Here is a 21,304-nt window from a genome sequence, read left to right as displayed (position 1 = left end):
CTCCCATTTTAAAGATTAAACAGCATCACACGCTTGTCTCCACAGACTTGTCTGAGGCAAGATTTGAATCCAAGTTTTCCTGCCTCCAAGCATAGCACTCTGCCCACAAAATTGCCTATTTGCCTGAAGGAGAGATCAAAAAGATTGAGGAAGCTACAAAAAAGGGAGAAGCAGGTAACTAAAGGAGAAAAGCAAGATGGAAAGAAAGAACAGCATAATGTGAAAAACTGAGAACAACTGTTGAATTATAATTCACTTAAAATGTAATTATTACTTAAAATGTGCAATGTAAAGACAATAAGAGATTAGCCTTGTCGTTGAGCAGCTTATGGGTGATAGAAGCTGATTAATAATAATAATAACAACAAAGAATACACAAAGTTATTTCAAGAAGAAAAATGGGAGGTGAGAGCCTGCCTGGCCAACCCAATTAGAAAAGTAGATGGGAGGCCGACTACCAAGCGCTTCGAATGTCAGGCTGAGGATTTCTTCTTTTATCCCAGAATCAGGAAGGAGCAAGATTTCTGAGTGGGTAAGTGACAAGATTAGGTTGGCAGCCATGTGGCAGATAGACTGTGACATCAATATTACAAAAATGAACAATCCCGCAGGCTTTTATAAGTTGATGAAGAATGAAATGAGTAGAACCAGGACAACAATGTATACAGTGACGATGATACTGTAAAAACAGCCAACTCTGAAAGCTCTAGGAACGATGATCGATACGGTAACTCCAGAGGACGGAAGATGAAACATAGTCTCCATTATGGAGAGGTGCGGGGTGGATTAAGGGTGTGTATGGGATGGCACACACATACACACATGTAAATATACACACAAATATATTTATTCACATATAGAAACATGCATCCATATTTTGTATACAGCCATTGTATACAATTTATCTGATGAGACATATTTGTTAAAACAAATTTGTTTTGCTTTTTTTCTGCAATGGGTAGGATGTAGGACCAAGAGAAAACAGGGATCTATTTTTTTAAAAAGAGGTAGCATGTGTATGTGTGTGGAGGAGTATGGTTTCTTGCTGTGAAATGTTGCAAGCACTTCAGATGAGGTCATCGAGGTATTAATTTTATTGGACAGTCTTTGTTTATTACAAAAGACCTTTTATAGGGTAGGAACAATTTGTAAATGTTTGTAATTTAAAAGAATCCCTCCTTAAAAACTTAGTGGTAATAAAAATGGGGGGATGGAAGAGCCTGAAAGCAAGGAGATGGGTTCAGAGATAATAGCAAAGTCTATGTGAAAGGCGATGGTGATGGTGAAGATGATGATGGTGGTAATGAAATGATGAAGATGATGGTGATGTGATGGCAATGATGAAGATGATGGTGAAGAAAGCTTTCATTTCTATGATGCTTTAAGATTTGTAAAGCACTTATCATGTGGTGTTTTTGAATAACCCTGAGGTAGGTGTTTTTATTATTTCCATTTTACAGATAAGGAAACTGAGACAGTTAATCAGCAATCCCAATCCCTTTAAACAAACAAACAAAAAAATAGGTGAAACTAATCAACACTGGATAGAATAAATTGCTGAAAATCTGGATAATGATAAATATAAAATTATATAACTACTTATAAATATATATTCATACAAATATTTAATAAAAATATAAACTACAATCATACAAATATTACATAAATATAAAATATATGTAAATTATATAAGTATAAAAATAATAACTGGAAATCTGTCATCTGGAAAACTACCAGTAGGATACAGTAGGTTCAAATCCTGATTCTGCTACTTAATCACCTGTGTGACTTTAGTCAAATCACTTTAACTTCTCAGACCCTCAAGTGCAAATCAAAGAGCAAAGGGGAAAGGGCAGATCAGATGACCTCTGAGGTCCTTTGCATTTCTAAGTCTATGATCCCCAAGTCTACACTATGAATGAGATTTAGAAAACCTACCAGATCAAGTCCCATAATTCTGTCAGCACTTTGTGAAGCACTGTATAAATAGGCCTGATCATTGTACTATTTATTAATTGTTTAACTCAGAGATATTTCAAGTAACTCGAAATCCCTTCATCAGTTAAAAGACCCAAACCTGTGAAGACTAAGAGAGGAGAAAGGAGTCATTCTTTTAATTGTATAGTAAGAGGAATCCTTAGCTAGGATGGCTGCTATTTATTATGTTTCTAACAAACACTCATTTCTGTTCATCTTCAAAAAGACACAAGAACAGCTGCCAGCAGACTTTAAATATTGTTCCTTGTAGCTTTTCAATTTTTCATGTGTTTCTCCCTAACCTTTTAACATAATGGGACACAGAGAGCAGTCCCCATGCCAATTGTCATTAACATATATGTGTAAAAATATACACACACACACGTTTTAAAAAATGCTACAAATAAAGCTTCTTTTCGTCTGTCCAATAGAGCCCACCAACACCCTTCTAATGTAATATGGAATGGCCCCCCCTTTTTTTTTTTTGGTTTTGCTTTCTAAGTTATACCTATTTTCTCTGCTGAGAGAAATTAGAGGCTTCATTGTCTGTAATTTTCATCATTTTCTTCCCTCTTCCTCAATCAGTATAATTTGATTTATCCTTCAATGATGGCTGCACATCCGCCCAATTTTGCAAGTCTACTGGGTACGTACGGTGATATTTGATTTGATGAGTCTGTGAGATTGGCTTTCTAGTGTCTGCTGGCTCTGGCCTAAAACCCATCTATTTCATGGGGAGTTGCTAAAAACAAATTAAGAGATGTTAAGCAGTAAAGAAAGGAGAAAGATGGCCTGGATATTGTAGATGGAGGATTCTGGAAAGCCAGCTGTCTCCTTCCGTCCCATCTGGCTGGAAATGAGTTTTGAGAAGCTATATTTTTTTTTCATTACCATATCCCCATTATTATCAGACAACAGTGCCGTACCGACTTTGTGGGCCATTAGGCCCTTCCTTCAGGAAAGGGAACAATTACATCACCTTTTCCTTCCTCTGCCACCAGAGAATCTAATTTTAATTACAGGAAAGTGACCTTGACTAGAAGACTGTTTTGTTTGCTTTCCGAATGCTCCTGATAAAATCGACAAAAGACATCCATCAGTGCCTTGTCCATCAGCCTGTACAACTCCACGCACAACCGACACATGTGCTCGTTCACACATCTGAGGAATATCTCATTTTTGCCATAGGCTAGAAGATGGCAAGTGTCAGAGGAGAAACTGCTAGAAGATCAGTAGCAATCTGCTGAGGGTAACGTTGTCAGATTCTCTTTCTCATCTAACAAATTCTCGCTATTTTTGTCATATCTATTTCCCTGTCAACTCATCAGGACCGCCACTCAAGGGATCCCTTTTAGAAAAATGGAACCGGCACCCAGCCAGGCTACCATCAGAATTACAGTTCTAGCCAGGAGTCCGAACTGCCTTCGCCTGAAAAGGTGGGCACACATTCACGGGTAAGGGAGAAAACTCTACTGGTTACATGGATACCGCAAACGTAACATTTCTCAGACCTGAGTACGAGAGCAAGGCCTGAAAGCAAGACGTCCCAATGGATTCTGGAAATCTGTGGGCAGGGACATATCCTGGGAGTCTCGTCTACTGCTTCTTTGTAATCACCAGTCTCCATTGCCTTTGAAATCAGCCTAAACATTCTTTAGTTAGGATGAGATAATGATTCAACAATGCAACTCTGTTTTGTTTGGTTTTTTGTTAAGGCTATTTCAAACTCTGTTTCCTGCTTTTCTTTGCGATGTTTCAGATTACCGGCATACTGTTCACTTGTTCCAGAGACCTGGCGCTGACTTTTCTAAGCCCAGAAAGTCAACCCAAATCAATACTTGATCTCCTCAGCATTGGTAAGAATGTGGCTTACATTTTCGCCAGCCCATCTCAACGTCGACTTTTTGTGTACGGGGGCCAACTGAGGAATGAAGTTCAAGAACAGAAATATCACCTATCAGCATTGTAATAAGTATCATGGAAATCAATCCCAGGGGTGGTTTTTGAAGGGGTCCACAGGATACGCATTCTACTGATTGTCTGCTCTCCCAGACTTTTTCCACAAAGAAGGCAGCAGCCGGAGGTGTTCGGGTTTTGTGACTCGGGAACTTATCACTGAATGTTGCTCTCACTTTTCCCTTCTGTATAATGCATGATTCCCAAAGGCTCCTTTCTGTTCTTAACAATCTATGCTTCTATGACACTCATTCCTTATTTGGAGCCCAGGGAAAGAAGTGAGAATGAAGATTGCAATATTTTTCTATTGGCCCTTACTCTATCCCAAACATTTTTTAATATATTTGAATAAAGGTTACTTAAAATACATAAAATAGACCTAAAAAACCTCATATTCACTTACAATTTGATTTACGATGTAGGAAAAAAAATCACATTCTGTAAATTCAGGTTAAGGAACTAGGAAGTGCAAGCAGACAAAAACAGAAGACAATTTCCTCTTTTCACATTCCAACCTTCAAAAGAAATTCAACTCACAAAAGAAGAACATTTAGTCTCATTGCAAATTTTTTTTTTTTTTTTTTTGCAATATATTAATCTGACAGAGGCAAATAGATGAGGACTCAGATCCTGCTTCTGATACTTATAAAACACATGGCTATAGATAAATCACTTAATCTCTCAGTGGTGAAGGCCAATCTCTAAGATTTTAGGTAACAGTTTATCAGTATTTGTGAAGGGGAGTCCCCATAAAATCAAAGTTCAAATGCAAATGGGAATTGATTTCATAAAATCGTTTCTAGACCTACCGGGGTGGGACTCGTATATAGGGAGCGAACTCATACTTGACTTCTGAAAAATTAGAAGGGGGAAAAGAAATGTGGCGAGTGCCTGTGGACAGACAAGCCTATACTCTCTGCTGAATGTCATGACCTCAGCCATATAACTAAAGCTATTTTTACTTGGGTCTGTTATTACCCGACAATTACCATATTTAAAGTTCCCAAAATATACAAGCTAACATTAGAAAGACTCAACTTATCAATTATGTCTCCCCTCTCCAAAAGGCCCCAGACAACTACCTTTTCACAAAAGTGACTGTCATATTCTTCACAATAAAGATCATGTATGTCAGATACCGACAAGGAAATTAAACTTTTCAGGATGAATTCATTGCAAGTGAAATTTGTCATAAATGTTGCTGAAAAATGCTCAGGTAACATCTGCCAAAATGTCCCATGAGCTTTTGGAGATGGTGCTCCAACATATATGGTCTCCTTTTTTTGTTTTTGCACAGTAAAATGAAATGAAAGAAGTCTAGAAGCCAGAGAAAAAAGGTTTCCTCCCCACTCCCATGTCCACCTGACATTTAATTCAGTCACGAACTTCATTTAGCTTTCTGGATGTCACAGGTCAAGCTACTTACCAAAGGAGCTCTTGGACCACTATAAATTTTAATTCTCTTTCAGCTAGGAAAAAAGCATACCCCAACAAAGAGTTCGACAAGCTCTTTTTCTATCTCTTACCTTCTTATAATTCCCCTCTATGTCCATTGTGGACATTTTGCCAATGATGTCAGCCATTCCATCACTGTCCAGATTCATTCTTTAAGTCATAAAAATTTCCCGGGAGAGAGAAAATCCCAGTGTCCCAAAAAGCTTACTGTTGTGCCCAGTATCCAAGAACCTTTACAACTTTTCATCCTTTAAACACGAAGAACCAAGGGAAGGCTAAACCGTGGCCGACGTCCTTGTGGCTGGGTCTGTCAGGGACGCCACCCCGCACTGACTTCCCTGCCCGTGTCCCTCATGCTGGCACAGGGACAGCTGCCGGTCACTCGACACAGTTAGAAGCTGACTCCTTCCTGACACCTGGGCCTCTGGAGCCCTGCTCTCACCACCATCGGCCGTCACCTCCCTCTGAAGAACTCGGCCCTCTCCGAAGCACCTTCCTTGCCCCGGTTAGAGGAAATGAGAGCTTCCAGGCTGGGCCAGCTGACTCAACTCCCGAGTTCAACAGTAACTGTGGGTTGGAGCAAGACGGCAACCGTGCTCTGAACTGATGGCAGAGCAGGATAAAAATAGCCAGCAACTTGCCTTGCTGACTTCCCCCCGTGTGGGGCGAGCCGGCCAGCCGGGTATCTTATGACAAAAACTAAATCGGCAGGACTGAAGTCTTCAGGGCTGTGAGCGAGGGGCTCCGACTTTTTCTGCATCAAGCATCACATTTCCAAACCAGACAGATGTCAACATCCCCTCTCCCTCTGGCAGCCTGGAACAATTTAAACATTGATTTCTAGCACAGAGGAGCCCTTCTGTGAGCGCCCGGAGTCGGAGCCGTGTTTCACTAATCTAGTTGGGGGCTAGGGCAGGAGGGCATGGGCTAGGTGGAGAGAGGGAAGAGCCCTCAGCTTTTCTTTCATGCGAGGGCCGGCCTTGTCACAATGAAGGCCTCATCTTGCTATTGCTCATTTGAACCTTTTCCCATGGCTTCTCACTCTGTTTACTGATTATATCCAGGGGAAAGGATTGCACAGCTGGAGGATGTTTTGGTGCAAGAAGCAAATGAGACACACACACACACACACACACACACACACACACACACACACACACACTCTCTCTCTCTCTCTCTCACACTCCACACACAAATAGCTACTCACATTCTTGAAAAATTCTTTCCTCTGCTTTAGACTTGCCAGGCTGAATAATATTGAGGGGGAGGGGAGGGGAGGGTTAGCCTAGTTGGCTTCGGAGGTCCCTGCCAGCTCTCTGTCTCAGATCTGATTTCACTGACTTAGTCTGTCACAAATGCCAGCTGTCTGTAAGGATTTATATCATCCAGATTACCTTGTTCTTATTTTTTATATAGAATGTATTCATTCAGCCTATATTTAATAACATTTTTTTGATTGATCGGTATATTTTTAAGTGTTCATATTTTTTTCCCTGATAAAAAGCAAACTTTTTGAGGTGAGGGATGATTTTGCTGTTGACTTTAAATCTCCACTACTTAGCAAAGTGAATGACCTGTGACATCCTCAAAGGCTAAATGAAGTTCATGATTGAATTAAATGCCTGGATCTCAGGTGGACATGGCTGGGGGGGGGGCGGGGGGGAAGATAACCTTCTTACTCTGATTTCTAGAGTTCTTTCATTACATTTTACTGTTAAAAAAAAAGAGACCATATATGGGTACCATATAATAAGAGACCATATAGGGGCTCCCTAGTGCATATTCACATAAAACACAGTGGTGTTTAATAAATGCTTATTGGTTGATCTAAACAATGAGTAGTCATGGGTAGGTAGGGCGGGGTCTTGGAGCTGGGGAGGGGCACGGTGGTGAGTTACTGTTCTTTGTCACCAAGCCCTAATAAGCTCCTTCCACTTGCCAGGCACTAGGCTAAGTGCTGGGGATACAAATAAAAGCTGTATCTACATTCAAGGAGCTCGCCTTCTAATACAGGAAACACCATGCAAATGTCTACGTATGAACAAGACATATAACGAATAAACTGGATGATAATCAGCAGAGGAAAAGCACTAACATGGAAATCTGAGAAAGATTGGGGGCCATTGTGATGGCTCGGGAGCGAGGCGATGAAATCTTAATGCTGTTCCTTGTTATGGATGCTCTTTGCTTTTCCCTTATGGTTTGGGTAACTGCACATTACCCAACCACTGGAAACAAGTCTCAACAAAAAAAGAGAATTAATGGAGACAGAGACATCTTTGTTCAAATTCTTTGTCCAGGCCGCCATACGTGGAAGGAAAAATACATACTGCCTCGCCTCCCCTTTCTTCCCCCTCCCCAAATTTAAGTAAATAACAGTGCTAAACATTTTATGGGATAAGATCAGTGGACAAAGCATTTGAAATGTCTACTGCACTTTGCATACATTGTCTCATTTTGTCAGAGATCTTGGTTGCACATGGAAGGAAACTCATTCTGAATTCAAACCAGATGCAAGCTCAGTCCCAAGGGAGCCTCAGTCAGCCTCTGGAGGAAATGGGGACAGAGATAGGTTACAATATAGGCTTAGAGCCAGGAGGGACGTCTTCCTCCCCGTTTTGTGTAGCTTAGGAAAATGGGACGACTGACAAAGGTCACAAAGACAGTAGGTGGACAGTAGGGAAATCTGCTCTACCCATGAGTCCCCTCTCTAACTTAGTTCATACCAAGTCAAAGTATTTGGTGCCTTGGTAGTTTCTGTGCCAACATGACAACTGTAAAACTTTCTCTTCTTTCCTTTCTCCTCTCCCTCCTCCTCCTCCTCCTCCTCCTCTTTTCCTTCCTCCTTCCCTTTCTTGTCTACATTGTTTCCCCCCAATAGAATGTGAATTAATTGAGGGTAGACACACTTCTTTGTTTTTTTTTTTTTTTTTACCTTTCTATCCTACAAATGGAAGGATGATTGTAAATGGCAAAGTAAATAACTGTTATCAGTGTTTGCATGTACATCAACACATACTTTCTTTAGCCAACCAATCTTTAGTTTCCTTTACCAGAGTTGAATGTAAGCAGGAAAATCGACTTATTTGAATCATATTTTCTTTCTATTCCCCTAGCCCTAGTATTAGTGTTTATCCTCAGGTATTTTTTTTAATGAGAAATTCTGTTTTCATAGAAAAAATAACAAGTGGGGAAGTGTGATGCTCTCTGTTAACTGCATCTCTGGGAAGCTGAGCTGTTCTGATCATTCCCAAGTGAAAAAAAGAATATTTGATAATTGTATACATAAAAGATGGCTTTCCCCTCCTTCCCTCGAGGTGGAGGTCTGAAGGAGGAAATCCTTTCTTGGTTTGAATAAAGAGGAGGGAATTGTTCCCCCCCCCCCATATCACATTAGAATTAAATCCTAAAGAGCCATGTTTCCTTGAATCAATAGCTCTTCAATATGTTCAGACTTTGGAAGGGTCAAAGAGCTTCAGCAATTCTAAAACTTGCGAGCCAAAAGCTGAAAGAACTAGGTGGGACAGATATAGAGAACTGGGAGTCAAGAAGAACTGAATTCAAATACAGTCTGAGATAAATTAGCTGAGCTGAGCTGCACAAGTCACTTAACTTCTATTTGCCTCAGTTTCCTCACTTATAAAATGGGGATAATAACAGCACCTATTTCATAGGGCTGTTGTAAGGATCCAATGAGATAATATTTGTAAAGTTTGTTGCAAATTTTAAAGAGAAACAGAAATAAATACTATTATCATAGATAGCTAGGTAAAGCAATGGACTGATTGTGGGCCTGGAAGGAGGAAGACCTGAATTTGAAATCTATCTCAATTATTAGTTATAATGAGCAAGGCACTTAAATGTTATCTGCCTCAGTTTCCTCAGCTGTAAAATAAGGACATGACAAACTACTCCAGTATCTTTGCCAGGAAAACCTCAAATAGGGTCACGAAGGGTTGGACACAACTGAACCATATAACAAATTATTAGCAACTCTATGAGTGCTTTTCCCACCACTTGTGAGCCATGCTTTGGTGATATAAATGCCAAAGTTTCCTCAAGGAACTTGCATATGACTAAGAAGTTTTCTGGTTACTGCACTTATGTCATCTGTCTTTACCAGACTTAAAAAAAGGTCCCCTTTATTTTCTTCAAAGATGCTTACACTCACATTGAAAGATTGCTAAGCACCTCACTCCGCCCAATCACAGTGCTTTGGACATGGGCCAATTCCCAGGTATAGCTCAGAACCCAACTCAACCTTTCTGCATGATTTAATTCAGGCCATGTTCTGAGGCACTGTCCATTCCCTTGATGTTGCTTCTATCAATGGAGCTCCCAATCACAGTAGCTTTACTGGGGTTGCTGTCACACTGTTGACTCAAACTGAGCTTGTAATCTCCCCCAAAATACAAATGAACAAAATTGCCAGGTCACTAAATGAATTTTAGCTACAGTAGAAAAATAGACTACAAAGATAACATTTTGTTTTAAAAACACAACTTTTTACAGATAGTGACATACCATGTTTTATTCCTCTTCGATTCTCTCAAGCTTGCCGACAAATGATTATTCCACAGTGTCCCTAAAATTTACTTTCTTGGTATAAAAGAACCCTAAAATATTTACTTGCCTAGCTTTGGGGGATCTTTTTTTCACAAAGCACAGACTTATTCATGAACTCGACATTTATTTCTAAGTGAATGATTATTCCACTGTGTCCCTAAAATGTACTTTCTTGGTATAAAAGAACCCTAAAATGTTTACTTGCTAAGCTTTGGGGGATCTCACATCCTCACTCATGAACTCAACATTTATTTCTAAGTGAATGATTATTCCCCGTATCCAGGAGTTTCTGGGAGCCCTCTAGTTTTCTTCCAGCACCGTAAATCTATGAGTAAAGTTAGATCTTGAATAGGGAAGAAAAAACATTTTCTTTCTCTTGGCAGAGCAGTGGGGAACTATGGGGGCAGAATGCTGCATACTTTATCAGAAACAGTTACTAAAAAGCTTATTTTTGCTTAACTATTTCTCCTTGCTAAAGAGAAGGGTTCATTTCTGGGGCTATTAAGGGGGTTCAATTCTGGGGAAAAAGTTTATATGTGGAAGTGAGGGGCAGCTAGGTGGTGCAGTAGATAGAGCACCAGCTCTGAAATCAGGAAGATCTGAGTTCAAATTTGACCTCAGACACTTAACCACTTACTAGCTGTGTGAACCTGAGCAATTTACTTAACCCCAATTGCCTCAGCAAAAAACAAAAAACAAAAAAGAAAGAAAGAAAAAAAGAATAAATAAACAAATAAACAAACAAATAAATGAATGAATAAATAAAATGCATTTACTATTAAAAAAAGAAATGACTGGATTACGTATGTATGTATTTATCTGTATATCCATGTTTGTATATGTGCATATAATATATATATATATGTATATATATATATATATATATATACATATATATATATATTGAAAGCCTTAAAGACACACTGAGAACCTGGAAAAATGCTACATTATCATCATTCATATTAAGAATGACGTCTTAACCGTAATTTATTTATATATCACCAAAATATTTTTATTAAGTGTGGATAGCAGGGGAGACTGTAGTGTAGTAAAGAGAGCATAGAATGGATGTGAACCCTAGCTTTGCTACCCACTTATCTGTGTGACTTGGGCAAATCACTTCATGTCTCTGTGCCTCAGTTTCACCATTGAAAACTGAAGCATTAGAATAGATAACTTCTAAGATCTCTTCTAACTGTAGTGCCATTATCACATAAATTGCATTTCTGCCTTCTCATTCTGTTGGCCCAAGCTTCTTCCCTCCACTGTTAACACCCCAATTCCATATGTTGTACAAGCTGACACCAGATCTGTAGCTCTCTTTTTCAGTGAACCACACTTTTTATGGCCATTTGAGCTCTGCCTGCTGAAAAACAGATCAGTTGTTTATAAACACAGAATTCAAGAAAAGTTGGAAATAATTTCTCTAATAATTTCTCTTCTATTGCAAAGTTTCAGATAGGTAAAAACATAGAAGACCATAGTTTTGAGGGGTGGCTCTGCTATGAAGAGTTCAGAGGCATGTGGACTCCGTGATGTCATCTGCAGGGCCCTAAGAACCAATGCTACAAACAGTTCTTCTAAACTTGCTGAGACTCAGAACAAACAACACGATTTCATTCAACTCACTCATTAATTTAGCCCCTATTCCAGGCCCTCCCCCAAAGAGGAGAAAAATTAAATAGTCCCTATCTTCAAGGAGTTTACATTTCTAGCAGGAGAATCTTATATGTACACAGATAAGTCAATAAGAGCAAATAAAAAAATAATGGAAAGACATTTCAAGAGGGAGAGGCCATTAACCACTAGAAGGAATCAAGAAAGGATTGAGGGAGGACATAGTACATGAGCTCTGTATGTTTTCCCATTGGAGTTGCCTTGGATGTCCAAGCACATGGTACGTGCTTAATTTATCACTGATTGTTATGAGGGAATCTAGGATCTCTGAGAGACAGAGGTGAGGAGAGAGAGGATTCTGGACATAGAGGTCCAGATATGCAAAAACATAAAGATAGAGATGCCATATTTTATATGGAGAACAGCTCAGTTGATCAGAGAAGGAATGGAGAGTGCTATAATATAAGCCATGGTGGAAATCTGTTCTTCAGAGTAATCCCCTGGGAATGATCTCTTCCAATGATGTTACTACACCTTCCAACTCAATGAGTGACATATGTGCCAAAGCTTCCATTGATAATCATCTCTAAAGTTACATATCTTGTGAAAAGTTATCATGTCCTTTAAAAGATTTTAGTTGTAGCTGTCATTCCTTCCCTCCGTACATTTCTACTTTTCTCTATGAGAGAGAAACACAAATAAACAAATGTGCAAATAAATAGGTGATAGAAGTGATAATACAGATAAATAGATGACAGAGATAGAAATAATGAAAGAAGGAAGGAAGGAAGGAAGGAAGAAGGATGGAAAGGAAGGAAGAAAAAAGGAAGAAAGAAAGAAGGATGGAAAGAAAGAAAACAAAGAAAGAAAAAAGAATGAAAGAAGGGAAGAAAAAGAAAGTAAATCAAGAAAGGACAGAAAGAAAGAAAAAGACAAAGGATGGGAAAGAAAGGAAGAAAAGAAGGTAAGAAAAAATAAAGAAAGAAAGAAAAGAAAAAAGAAGGAAAAAAGGAAGAAAGAAAGAAGAATGGAAAGAAGAAAAAATGGAAAGAAAGAAAGGAAGAATGGGCGGAAAGAAAAAAAGAAGCATGAAAATTAAGAAAGGAATGAAGGAAGGAAGGAAGGAAGAAAAGAAATTAAGAAAAAATAAGTAAGGAAGAAAGAAGGAAAAAGAAAAAAAGAAAGAAAAAGGAAAGAAGTGAAGAATAAAAAGAAAACAAAGAAAGGAAGGAAGGAAGGGTGGAAAGGAAGAAAGTGAGAGAGAAAGAAAATAAGTGAGTAAAAAAGAAAAGAAAAAGGATGAAAAGAAAAAAGGATAGAAAGAAACTAAGAAAGAAAGAAAAGGAAGGCTGTAAAAAAAGGAAAAAAGGAAGAAGAAAAGAGAAAGGGAGGAAGAAAGAAAAAATAGAGAGGGACAATAAAGAAAAGAATGAAAGAAAAGAAAAAAAGAAAGAAAGAAAATCAAGAACTCGGTTGGGCTCATCTCTCCTGTGAGGTTGAGTTTTTGTCTGTGAAGCTGTGATCTCTTATCCTGTGGCTGAGAAAAAGGGGATTGTTTTACACGAGACTGGAAAGCCTCTGTTGCCCCCCAAAGCATCTGTGCGGGGATTTATTGCAATCCAGCTGTTGCGTTTCCTTCTCTCCCCCCATAACCCTCCTCTTCCAGGAGGAGGCAGGCAGATTCTTTAAAGTTTGGCTTCTGTTAGCATGGATGTTGTTTTGTAATCACTGGGGTTTGAATCTCAACCATGGGAGCCCAAGGACTGCTCTGAGCATGAGCACTTGCCAGCTGTCTTCCTATCTCACATTTGGCTGTGGAGCGAAGTCCGGCAGAAATTCTGTAGAGTATGTCCCTCCCTTTATTTTCAACCTTCTTTTTGGGGAATACATTTTTCAGTGTCTTATCACAAGATGATGGATTTGGAAGTGGGAGAGATCTCTGGAATCTCCAGAGCAACCCTTCACTGTATAGCTAGGAACAGGAAGCCTTGAGATGTTTAAATGTCTTGCCCAAGGTAACCCAGGCAACACATGGCCACGCCTACATTCTAGACAAGATGCTGCAAGTGTGTCTTTTCTCCAAAGCAAACTACACATCTTCGCAATTCCAAACAACAAAAGATTGACTAATGGTTAGTTTCTGATCTTACCCAAACTGAAAACCTAAAACATTTTTCTATTAAAAAAATCAAAACTGAAATATTATCTCTACAGAATAAAATATAGAATGGCTTATTAGAACTTGTATTAAAAGAACACATTATTACATGTATCATGTGGGCCAATAACATGAAATGTTACACGAGCAAGGCTCAAATAATCATTAACCAGTTCTGTGAAAACACGATGTCGGGTGACATGATGTCATGAGAGAGAGTTAGTTCCATGGAAACGATGCTATGAAGTGGGTGAGAGGCCAAAGATGACCTCTAATTTTGACTTTAATGTAAGGAAATCACTGACTAGCATGGCAATCAATCTACCAAATAAGTGCCCATCACGTGCCGGGCTCTAGAAATCCCAAGACAAGAATAAAAGTGTCTGTGGAGCTTACGTTCTATGGTGGAAGAGAACCGGTCAATGGGTGCATAAATACATGCCAGGAATGGGGACCAGACCTGGGGTATCTAGAACTCCCAGGAGGGAAAACTCCCTTTACCAGTGCAAGTCGGTGCCTTCTCTGCAACTTCTAGTCTCAGAGAGTTGCCCTGAGAGAGTAAGTAGTTTCTCCAAATGGTTTCATGTAGTCATTATCTACCAGGGGTAAGAGTAGAACTCAGATTTTTAATTTAATTTATTTAATTTAATTTTTTTAGAACTCGGATTTGATGAAGCTAAGCCAGCGTGGCTCATTTCTAAGGCCCTTCTTTTGTGATATCCCAACTTTCACATAAAGCGTCACATCCATTATTTCAGATCCTGCCCATTTTATTCCCACAGTTATTCTTGATAAGGAAAAACTTAGCTAAGTGGAATACTGTACGCTTGATACAATATTGGATTGAATACAATATTGATGGGGTTTGATGCTACCTCTTTCTGCATGAAAGAGAAACAGAATAAAAAAAATATATAAGGAAATTTGAGGTCAAAGCTCCAGCATTTGGACAGATCAGAAAAAGTCTTCTGCAGAAGGCGCTGAGCTTTAATGGAAACGATGAATTCTAAGAGGCAGAGGCGTGAGTGGCTGACATGGGGGGGGGCATTCAGTACAAAGCCACAGAGATGGGACATGTGTCTTTTGTGGGGATAAAAATATCAGTTTGGATTAAAGAGTGTCTGGAAGGAGTTGAGGGGGAGGAGGGAGAAATAGGTTATAGGATGGTTAAGTTTTAGTCAGAATGGGAAGGATTTTAAGTACCAGATGTATTTAATGTATTTCATCCTAGAATTCACAGGGAGCCATAGCTTTTAGAGGGTAAATATTTTGTGAGGGAAGCCTGTGATATTCCATTTAGTTAGTTTTTTTCCCCTATCAAAGGTGACTGTGGGAATAAAATGGGCAGGATCTAAAATAACTTGAATATGATGCCTTATGTGAAAGTTGGAATATCACAGATACACAGAAGAAGGGCCTGAGAAATGAGCCATGCTGGCTTGGAATCTCAAATATTCTCTGCCTCCCTTCCCCCCTCTTTATTTTTAACCATTGCAGTCTGGGTATTCTTTTCAGCAAGCCGCCAAAAAGACCTAGGGTGTCCTGCTCTAAATTAAACTGGTAGGATCACACTCGACCCACTTTCCCCATCTGTGACCTAGTTTACAGACCTCTTATTCATTTGCTAAGTCTGAACACAACATTTCAATCAGCAGTTTAGAAAATGTGATGTTCCTTCCCCCCCCCCCATGGGGTTCAGTATTTGGGGGTGTTAGTTATAGAATTTTACAGTTGAAGGCTCCTTAAAGGCCATCCAGGCTGGTGCATCCTTCCCAAAGGATTCATACTATTGTCATCTAGACCCCATCCAAAAACCTCCAGAGAGGGGATCCCCCTCTCTCCTGGGGCAGCTTTCATCCTTGGCTCCCCCGCCTTTCACACTTTGAAGACAATGCTCATGTCTCCTCTTCTAAGCTTCCTTTTACCAATTCCCACTTGAAAACTCTCAGCACCCCAATATCTATCCCAAATTGTGGTGATACCCAGGATGGAACACAATCCTCCGGGGTAGGGGGTCTGATGGGGAAAGAGACTTTCTTTGGATACTCTTGGAACATTCTGACGCTTTGGGGAAATTAAGGGGCTCCAGTAAAAAAAAATGTGGGAAGTAGTCAGAAGTACTTTTTAGGGGGAAAAATATCAGCAAGAAAGCCAGTATCCTGCTGGATGTGTGGCTGCAAAAAGATATGAGAGGAGTCAACCTGACCAGACCCCTTTATTTTATAAATGAGGCACAGAGTCCCGGGGATAGGAAATAGGATGGTCAGGATTTGCATCTGGATCCCCTGCCTTTAAGATTCTGCGTCCTTATACCTTTGCCCAATTTGTATGTTGGCAAAATCCCCTTTGGTGGATCTCTATAAGCTTTTCCTGTAGATTCATTGGTAAACCAGCTGATCCCTATCATCCCAGTTTTGCTACAAAGCCTTACTGTCCGTGTGCTGGGATGTGGCCACACACCGGAGCATCTCAGACCAGGAAGGTGCATGGAGGCTGTTTCAGGAGCATCTGTAGAGATGGGTTTGGAAATCCAAGCTCAGAGGACAGCTCTTCTCAGCAGAGAAGGGAGGCCCCCTGAGCCTCGCAGCCAGACACCCTGAGGAGGGAAGAGTTAGGGTCCTAATCCATTCCCAACACTAGCTCTGCCATTAGCCACGCTGGTTCTGTGCCAGAATAACTGGGAGCATAAAACAACAATAAACAAAAACAATCATGGCCGGGGCTGTGGGGGAAGGGAAAGCATTAAGGAGTGATTTCCAAATTTGTCCACTCAAATCCAGTTTTGGAAAAAGGAAAGACTTTGAAAAAAATGTAAATGTATACTTCCCCTGCCCCAGGCTTCTGGGTTGCTATTTTTCTAAGGTATCAGAGATAATTTGGAAGAGAGAGCTTCTTAAAAGGTACCAAGATGGATTCTGGGGCCAGTGCTCTTCCCTGAAGAGACTGGCTCTGTTCCAAGAGTGGAGAATGGAGGTCGATAGCTCCATCTCTTAACACAGCTCCAACCGTAAATGACATGGCCCCCAATAACCTCCTCATCTCTAATACACTGCTAAGGGGTGGGGGTGGGGGAAGAAGGAGGCAGCCAGCTTCAGCCAGCCCCCAGCCCAATGAGTCAGGGGCTCTAACGCGCTCTGAATCACCCAGATTACACTGGAATTATCCTCGGCTCTCTCGGCTACAACATAAATTATAGAAACGGGCTGGAAGCCAAGGGAGGACCTCAGCCTATCTCCTCCATTCTCAGGGCTAACACTCCAGCACAGGTTCTAGTGATCACTTTGGTGATAATAATAATCTTTATATTTCTATTTAGGTTTTGCCAAGCACTTTCCCTAGGCAACCCTGTGAGACTCTCTGCTTTATGGATGCGGAAACTGAGGCTGGAAAAGACTGTTTGACCTTTCCAGGTTCATACAACAAGTATGAGAGGCAGGTCTTCAGCCGGCCACCTTGCTGCCAAGGCAATCTCTTTATGGGGGTCTTCTGATCACCCACCCCTCTCTGCCCTAGAATCTCTCCTTGGGGCAGCAGCCATTAAAAAAAAATCTTTGCAGTTAGCTAAGCATTTGACAAAACAAACAAACAAACAAACAAACAAACAAAAAACAAAAGAAAAAACCATCAGTGGCTCCCTATTGCCCCAAAGCAGGACCAACCCCCTCACTTTATAAATGAGGAAATGCTGTGATTTCTTCAAGATCCCACAGATACCAGTAGTATTCCAAAATCATTTCTCCTTTTGAATCCCTAGTCATCGAAGGATGCAAAGCTCTATAACTTCTTCAGGAAACCTCGGATGCTCTGGCTCAGGAATCACTTACCCCCAGTTCTAACTAAGTTTGTGATCTTATGCCCTCACATAGAGCTTTGCTTTGGACTCTCTAATACACTAATGATGCAATAGTGTACATTACTATTATTGTATGCTCTATTCATTCTCAGGTGAAGTTCTCCACCTTGCCCTTTCTGTTTTCTTCCCTCTCTTTCCAGCTCTCTATTATGAGTTGTCCTACCCCATTAGAATAAAAGCTTCTGGGGGGAGATGCTTTGCTTAAATCTTTATACATAGCACTTAGTAGTGCCTATACATAGTAAGAAATCTCACCCTCCTTTTCTTCCTTCCTCCCCCTCACTCTCTTCTCTCTTTCTCTTTCCCCTTCTCTTTCTCTCCCATTCCCTCCTTCCCTCCCTCTGTCTCTGTCTCTCCCCTCTCTCTTTTCCCCATCTCTTTCCCTCCCTCTGTCTCTGTCTCTCCCCTCTCTCTCTTCCCCATCTCTTTCTCTCCCCTTCCCTCCTTCCCTCCCTCTCTTTCTGTTTCCGTCTTGTCTGTCTTTCTGTGTCTCTCTGCCCTCTTTCTTTCTCTGTGTCTCTGTCTCCATCCATCCATCCATCCATCCACAGACAGTAAACTTCACATGGGGAAGGAGCTGGTGATTCATCTAAACTTATTCCCCCCAGTGCCTAGCCCAGCCTCCAGTTCACAATAAGTTGAGCATGAGTGAGGCCTTGCGGTTTAGTATATAAGATGTCCAACCTCTTGGGTTGAACTTCAGTAAGTTAACCAACAAGCATTTATTAAGCACCTGCTGTATGCCAGGACCTATGATCAGAGAGAAACAGTTTCTGGCCTCAAGGAGCAGATTCCCCAGGAGGAAACAACATGGATGGATGTCAGAATGAGCAGAAACTGCCCAGGGAAGCAGGAGCTTAGTCTGCATGGGAATCCACTGGATTTCTTCCCCATCAAAACTCTATAATCACTTAGACTCTATTCCCTGCCAAGGCATTCTTCGTTCTCTCAGCTGCCACCATGTTTTCTCCTGCCTACACTGGTTAGAACCTTATTATTCTGTGGCTCCTTTCCAACTTTGCCTCCTACTCCCCCAAAACAGGGAGAGGGGATGTTCCGCCCTACGTTGAAGCGCTTCCCTAGCAGGTCTTGGCTTCTCCCTCTTGCATACATTGGTCTTTGCCATTCTCCTCCCCCGGACCTTGCCCTTCGCTTTGCCTCTTGGCTTCTCACCCATTCCCTTCAGGCCCAGTTCAAAGGCCGCCTCCTCCATGAAGCCAACTTGGAGCCTGCAGCTAGAAGCTATCCTTCCTCTGAACAGCTACATAATTTGGTGAGTACTTTTCTTGTGGTCTTTATCAGGTATCAGTCTTGCATTTTGTACCTTGCTTAATTTTTGTTGCAAGATGGTGAACTCCAAGCACCAGGTTTTCTACAGCTTTGCATCTTCTCTGTGTGCTACAAATACTTAAGAAATATGTATCAAATGAATGAATTGATCAACCAACAATTTTGGGCTCTACAAATAGCACTGGGCAGGCCCTGTAAGGGATGTAAAAATGCAGAAAGCCAGGTCTTAGTCCTTAAGAGACAACAGATCTGATACCGGATGACTTAAAAAATCCAACTCCTCTGCATCCATGGAGGTTTCTAAAGAGATGCCCTGGGTTCATCCAGCCTAAGATTTCCCATGATCCAAGAGATGGCCCTTAAATCCCAGGTCCAAGTTTCCTAAACTTCCTGTAATGAGCTAGAGCTGGTGCAAACAGAGGCTCTTTCACTTCCATACCCAAGGCTGCCTAGATCCCACCCCCAACCTTCCTAACAATAAATCTCTTCTTTCTTGGCCGGATGCTATCATCCCCCGAACCCCAAATTCCCATCCCACTCTAACCCTTCCCTTCTTCGCAATGGCAGTAGGCCAGTACCCTGCAGGCTTCCTACTGGGTTGAATGCTAGACTTTGGACCTTCTCATTTGCCCCTCCATCATACCAAGAAAACCTTAGGATCTTTCTTGCCACTCTTCAGCCAATCGCCTCTGTCTCCTCATTGTTGTCTTCCTCATTAGAATGTGAATTCCTTGAGAACAGAGACTGTCTCATTTTTCTATTTGTATTCCCAATTCCTAATAATGCTTTAAATACTTGCATTCTGATGAAAATCCTCCCCAGATCTAAAAAAATTAATGTTTCTATATTTACTATTTTAAAAAGATATTTAGTTTTTAAATCAATAAGTAATTTAGGATTAACACTAAGTTTCTATGACTGACATCTGCTTATTATTTCAGGTACAAAGTTTCCTTTCTTTTTCGATTTCTTTTAAATCCATCAATTAAAAACATTTCAGGTTTTTTTTTGTTAGTACACAGATATTTTCCCTTAGTGAAATAGAGATTCCATTTTGAGGCGCCTGCTCTTTTTTGTTGTTGTGGTACATTTGGAAGACCACTAGCATTGTTAACCTTTCTGGACTCATAGAAAGCATTTAATAAATCCTTATTCATTAATTTATGCACTCATTCACTCATCACAGAAGAAGTTTACAGGTGACATTTGTGTTGTACCCATTATAAATTGTGATCCTTTTTGGACTATATCTTATAATCAATGTTTATTTTTTCAGGAAGGGGGAAGGAGAGAAAGAGAGAGAAAGATTCTCTTCTGGGTTTCTTTAAGTTTTACTAATTAAATATTTTAGAACACAAACCTGTACTAAGACAAATAATCAAACATACATATGTGATTTAGTACAGTGGGAAAAAAAATTCAGAATTTGGAATCAGGTAACCTGGGCTTGAAACTTGACCTACCACAGATTTGCTATCTGTGTGACCTTGGACAAATTACTCTAAGGACCTCAGTTTCCTTATCTGTATAAAAAAAGAGGGAGGGGGCGTAGGACTAGATAGTCTCTGAAGACTCCCAGTTTCTATAAATCCAACCCCAGTAACACAGATGCCTAATAAATAAAACCCATAAGAGGCCATTCACCATTTCTCACATTCTTGGGACGTAGCTCCTACATCAACAGGCATATTCATATAATCTGACAACAAAACAACAAGACTAATACAAGTCAATGGTTACTTTGGAAAAAAAAAATCCCACCATATTGAATATTTTGACAGTGAGTGTTAGCAGCTGCTGGCTTCCAAAGTGCTTGAGAAGAGAAAGTTTTGCATTAAAGAAAGAGCTTCTTTATTTCTATCATTTGAGTCTGGGCCACAAATGGATTCCTAAAGACGCCAGCTCTGAAAATGAATTTGCTCATGGTCAAAGCACGCTGTCATCCAAGTTAGGAGACTGGAGTTTGTTATTAAGAGCCTCAGTTTCCTCGTGGGTCAAATGAAAATGATACTGGGACTTCTCAGGGTGATTGTGACAGAAGAACTTGGAAATGCACTGGAAAGAAATGCGAATTATTGATAATAATACTAATGAAAGTGTTTTTTTTTTATTTTTTAAAGCAAGGAATTTAGCAGTTTTAATTTAAGTTTTTTTTTTTTTTTTTTGCTGAGGCCGTTGGGGTTGAGTGATTTGCCCAGGGTCACACAGCTAGGAAGTGTTAAGTGTCTAAGGCCAAATTTGAACTCAGGTCCCCCTGACTTCAGGGCTGGTGCTCTATCCACTGCATTACTTAACTGTCCTAATTTTCATTTTTAAAAAGATTAAAATCTGCATCCACCCATTCCAACGTACATCAGTCGAGCACCCACTGAATTAAACATAATGGATTCAAAGACAAAACACAAATGATTACTGTCCTCAAGGAGCTTAGA

At 40.4% G+C, this 21,304-nt stretch overlaps 1 protein-coding gene across 5 annotated transcripts in view; it reads right to left on the bottom strand.

The window, feature by feature from the left end:
• LOC100913944 (schwannomin-interacting protein 1) overlaps positions 1-21,304 on the bottom strand; it is a 576,192-nt gene that overhangs the window by 52,814 nt on the left and 502,074 nt on the right. The window contains exon 1 of one of the 5 annotated variants that reach the window (XM_031957587.1): positions 5,460-6,017. The exons of the other annotated variants lie outside the window; for them this stretch is intronic. Coding sequence (XP_031813447.1) covers positions 5,460-5,537 — 78 coding nt within the window. The 5' untranslated portion in view covers positions 5,538-6,017. Of the gene's footprint in view, positions 1-5,459; positions 6,018-21,304 lie in introns of those variants that run through there. 5 annotated transcript variants of the gene reach the window in all.

The sequence above is a fragment of the Sarcophilus harrisii genome, chromosome 3, assembly GCF_902635505.1.
Source record: "Sarcophilus harrisii chromosome 3, mSarHar1.11, whole genome shotgun sequence".
NCBI lineage: Eukaryota > Metazoa > Chordata > Mammalia > Dasyuromorphia > Dasyuridae > Sarcophilus > Sarcophilus harrisii.
The sequence above is the reverse complement of the archived record's forward strand: the minus strand, read 5'-3'. Positions and strand labels throughout refer to the sequence as shown.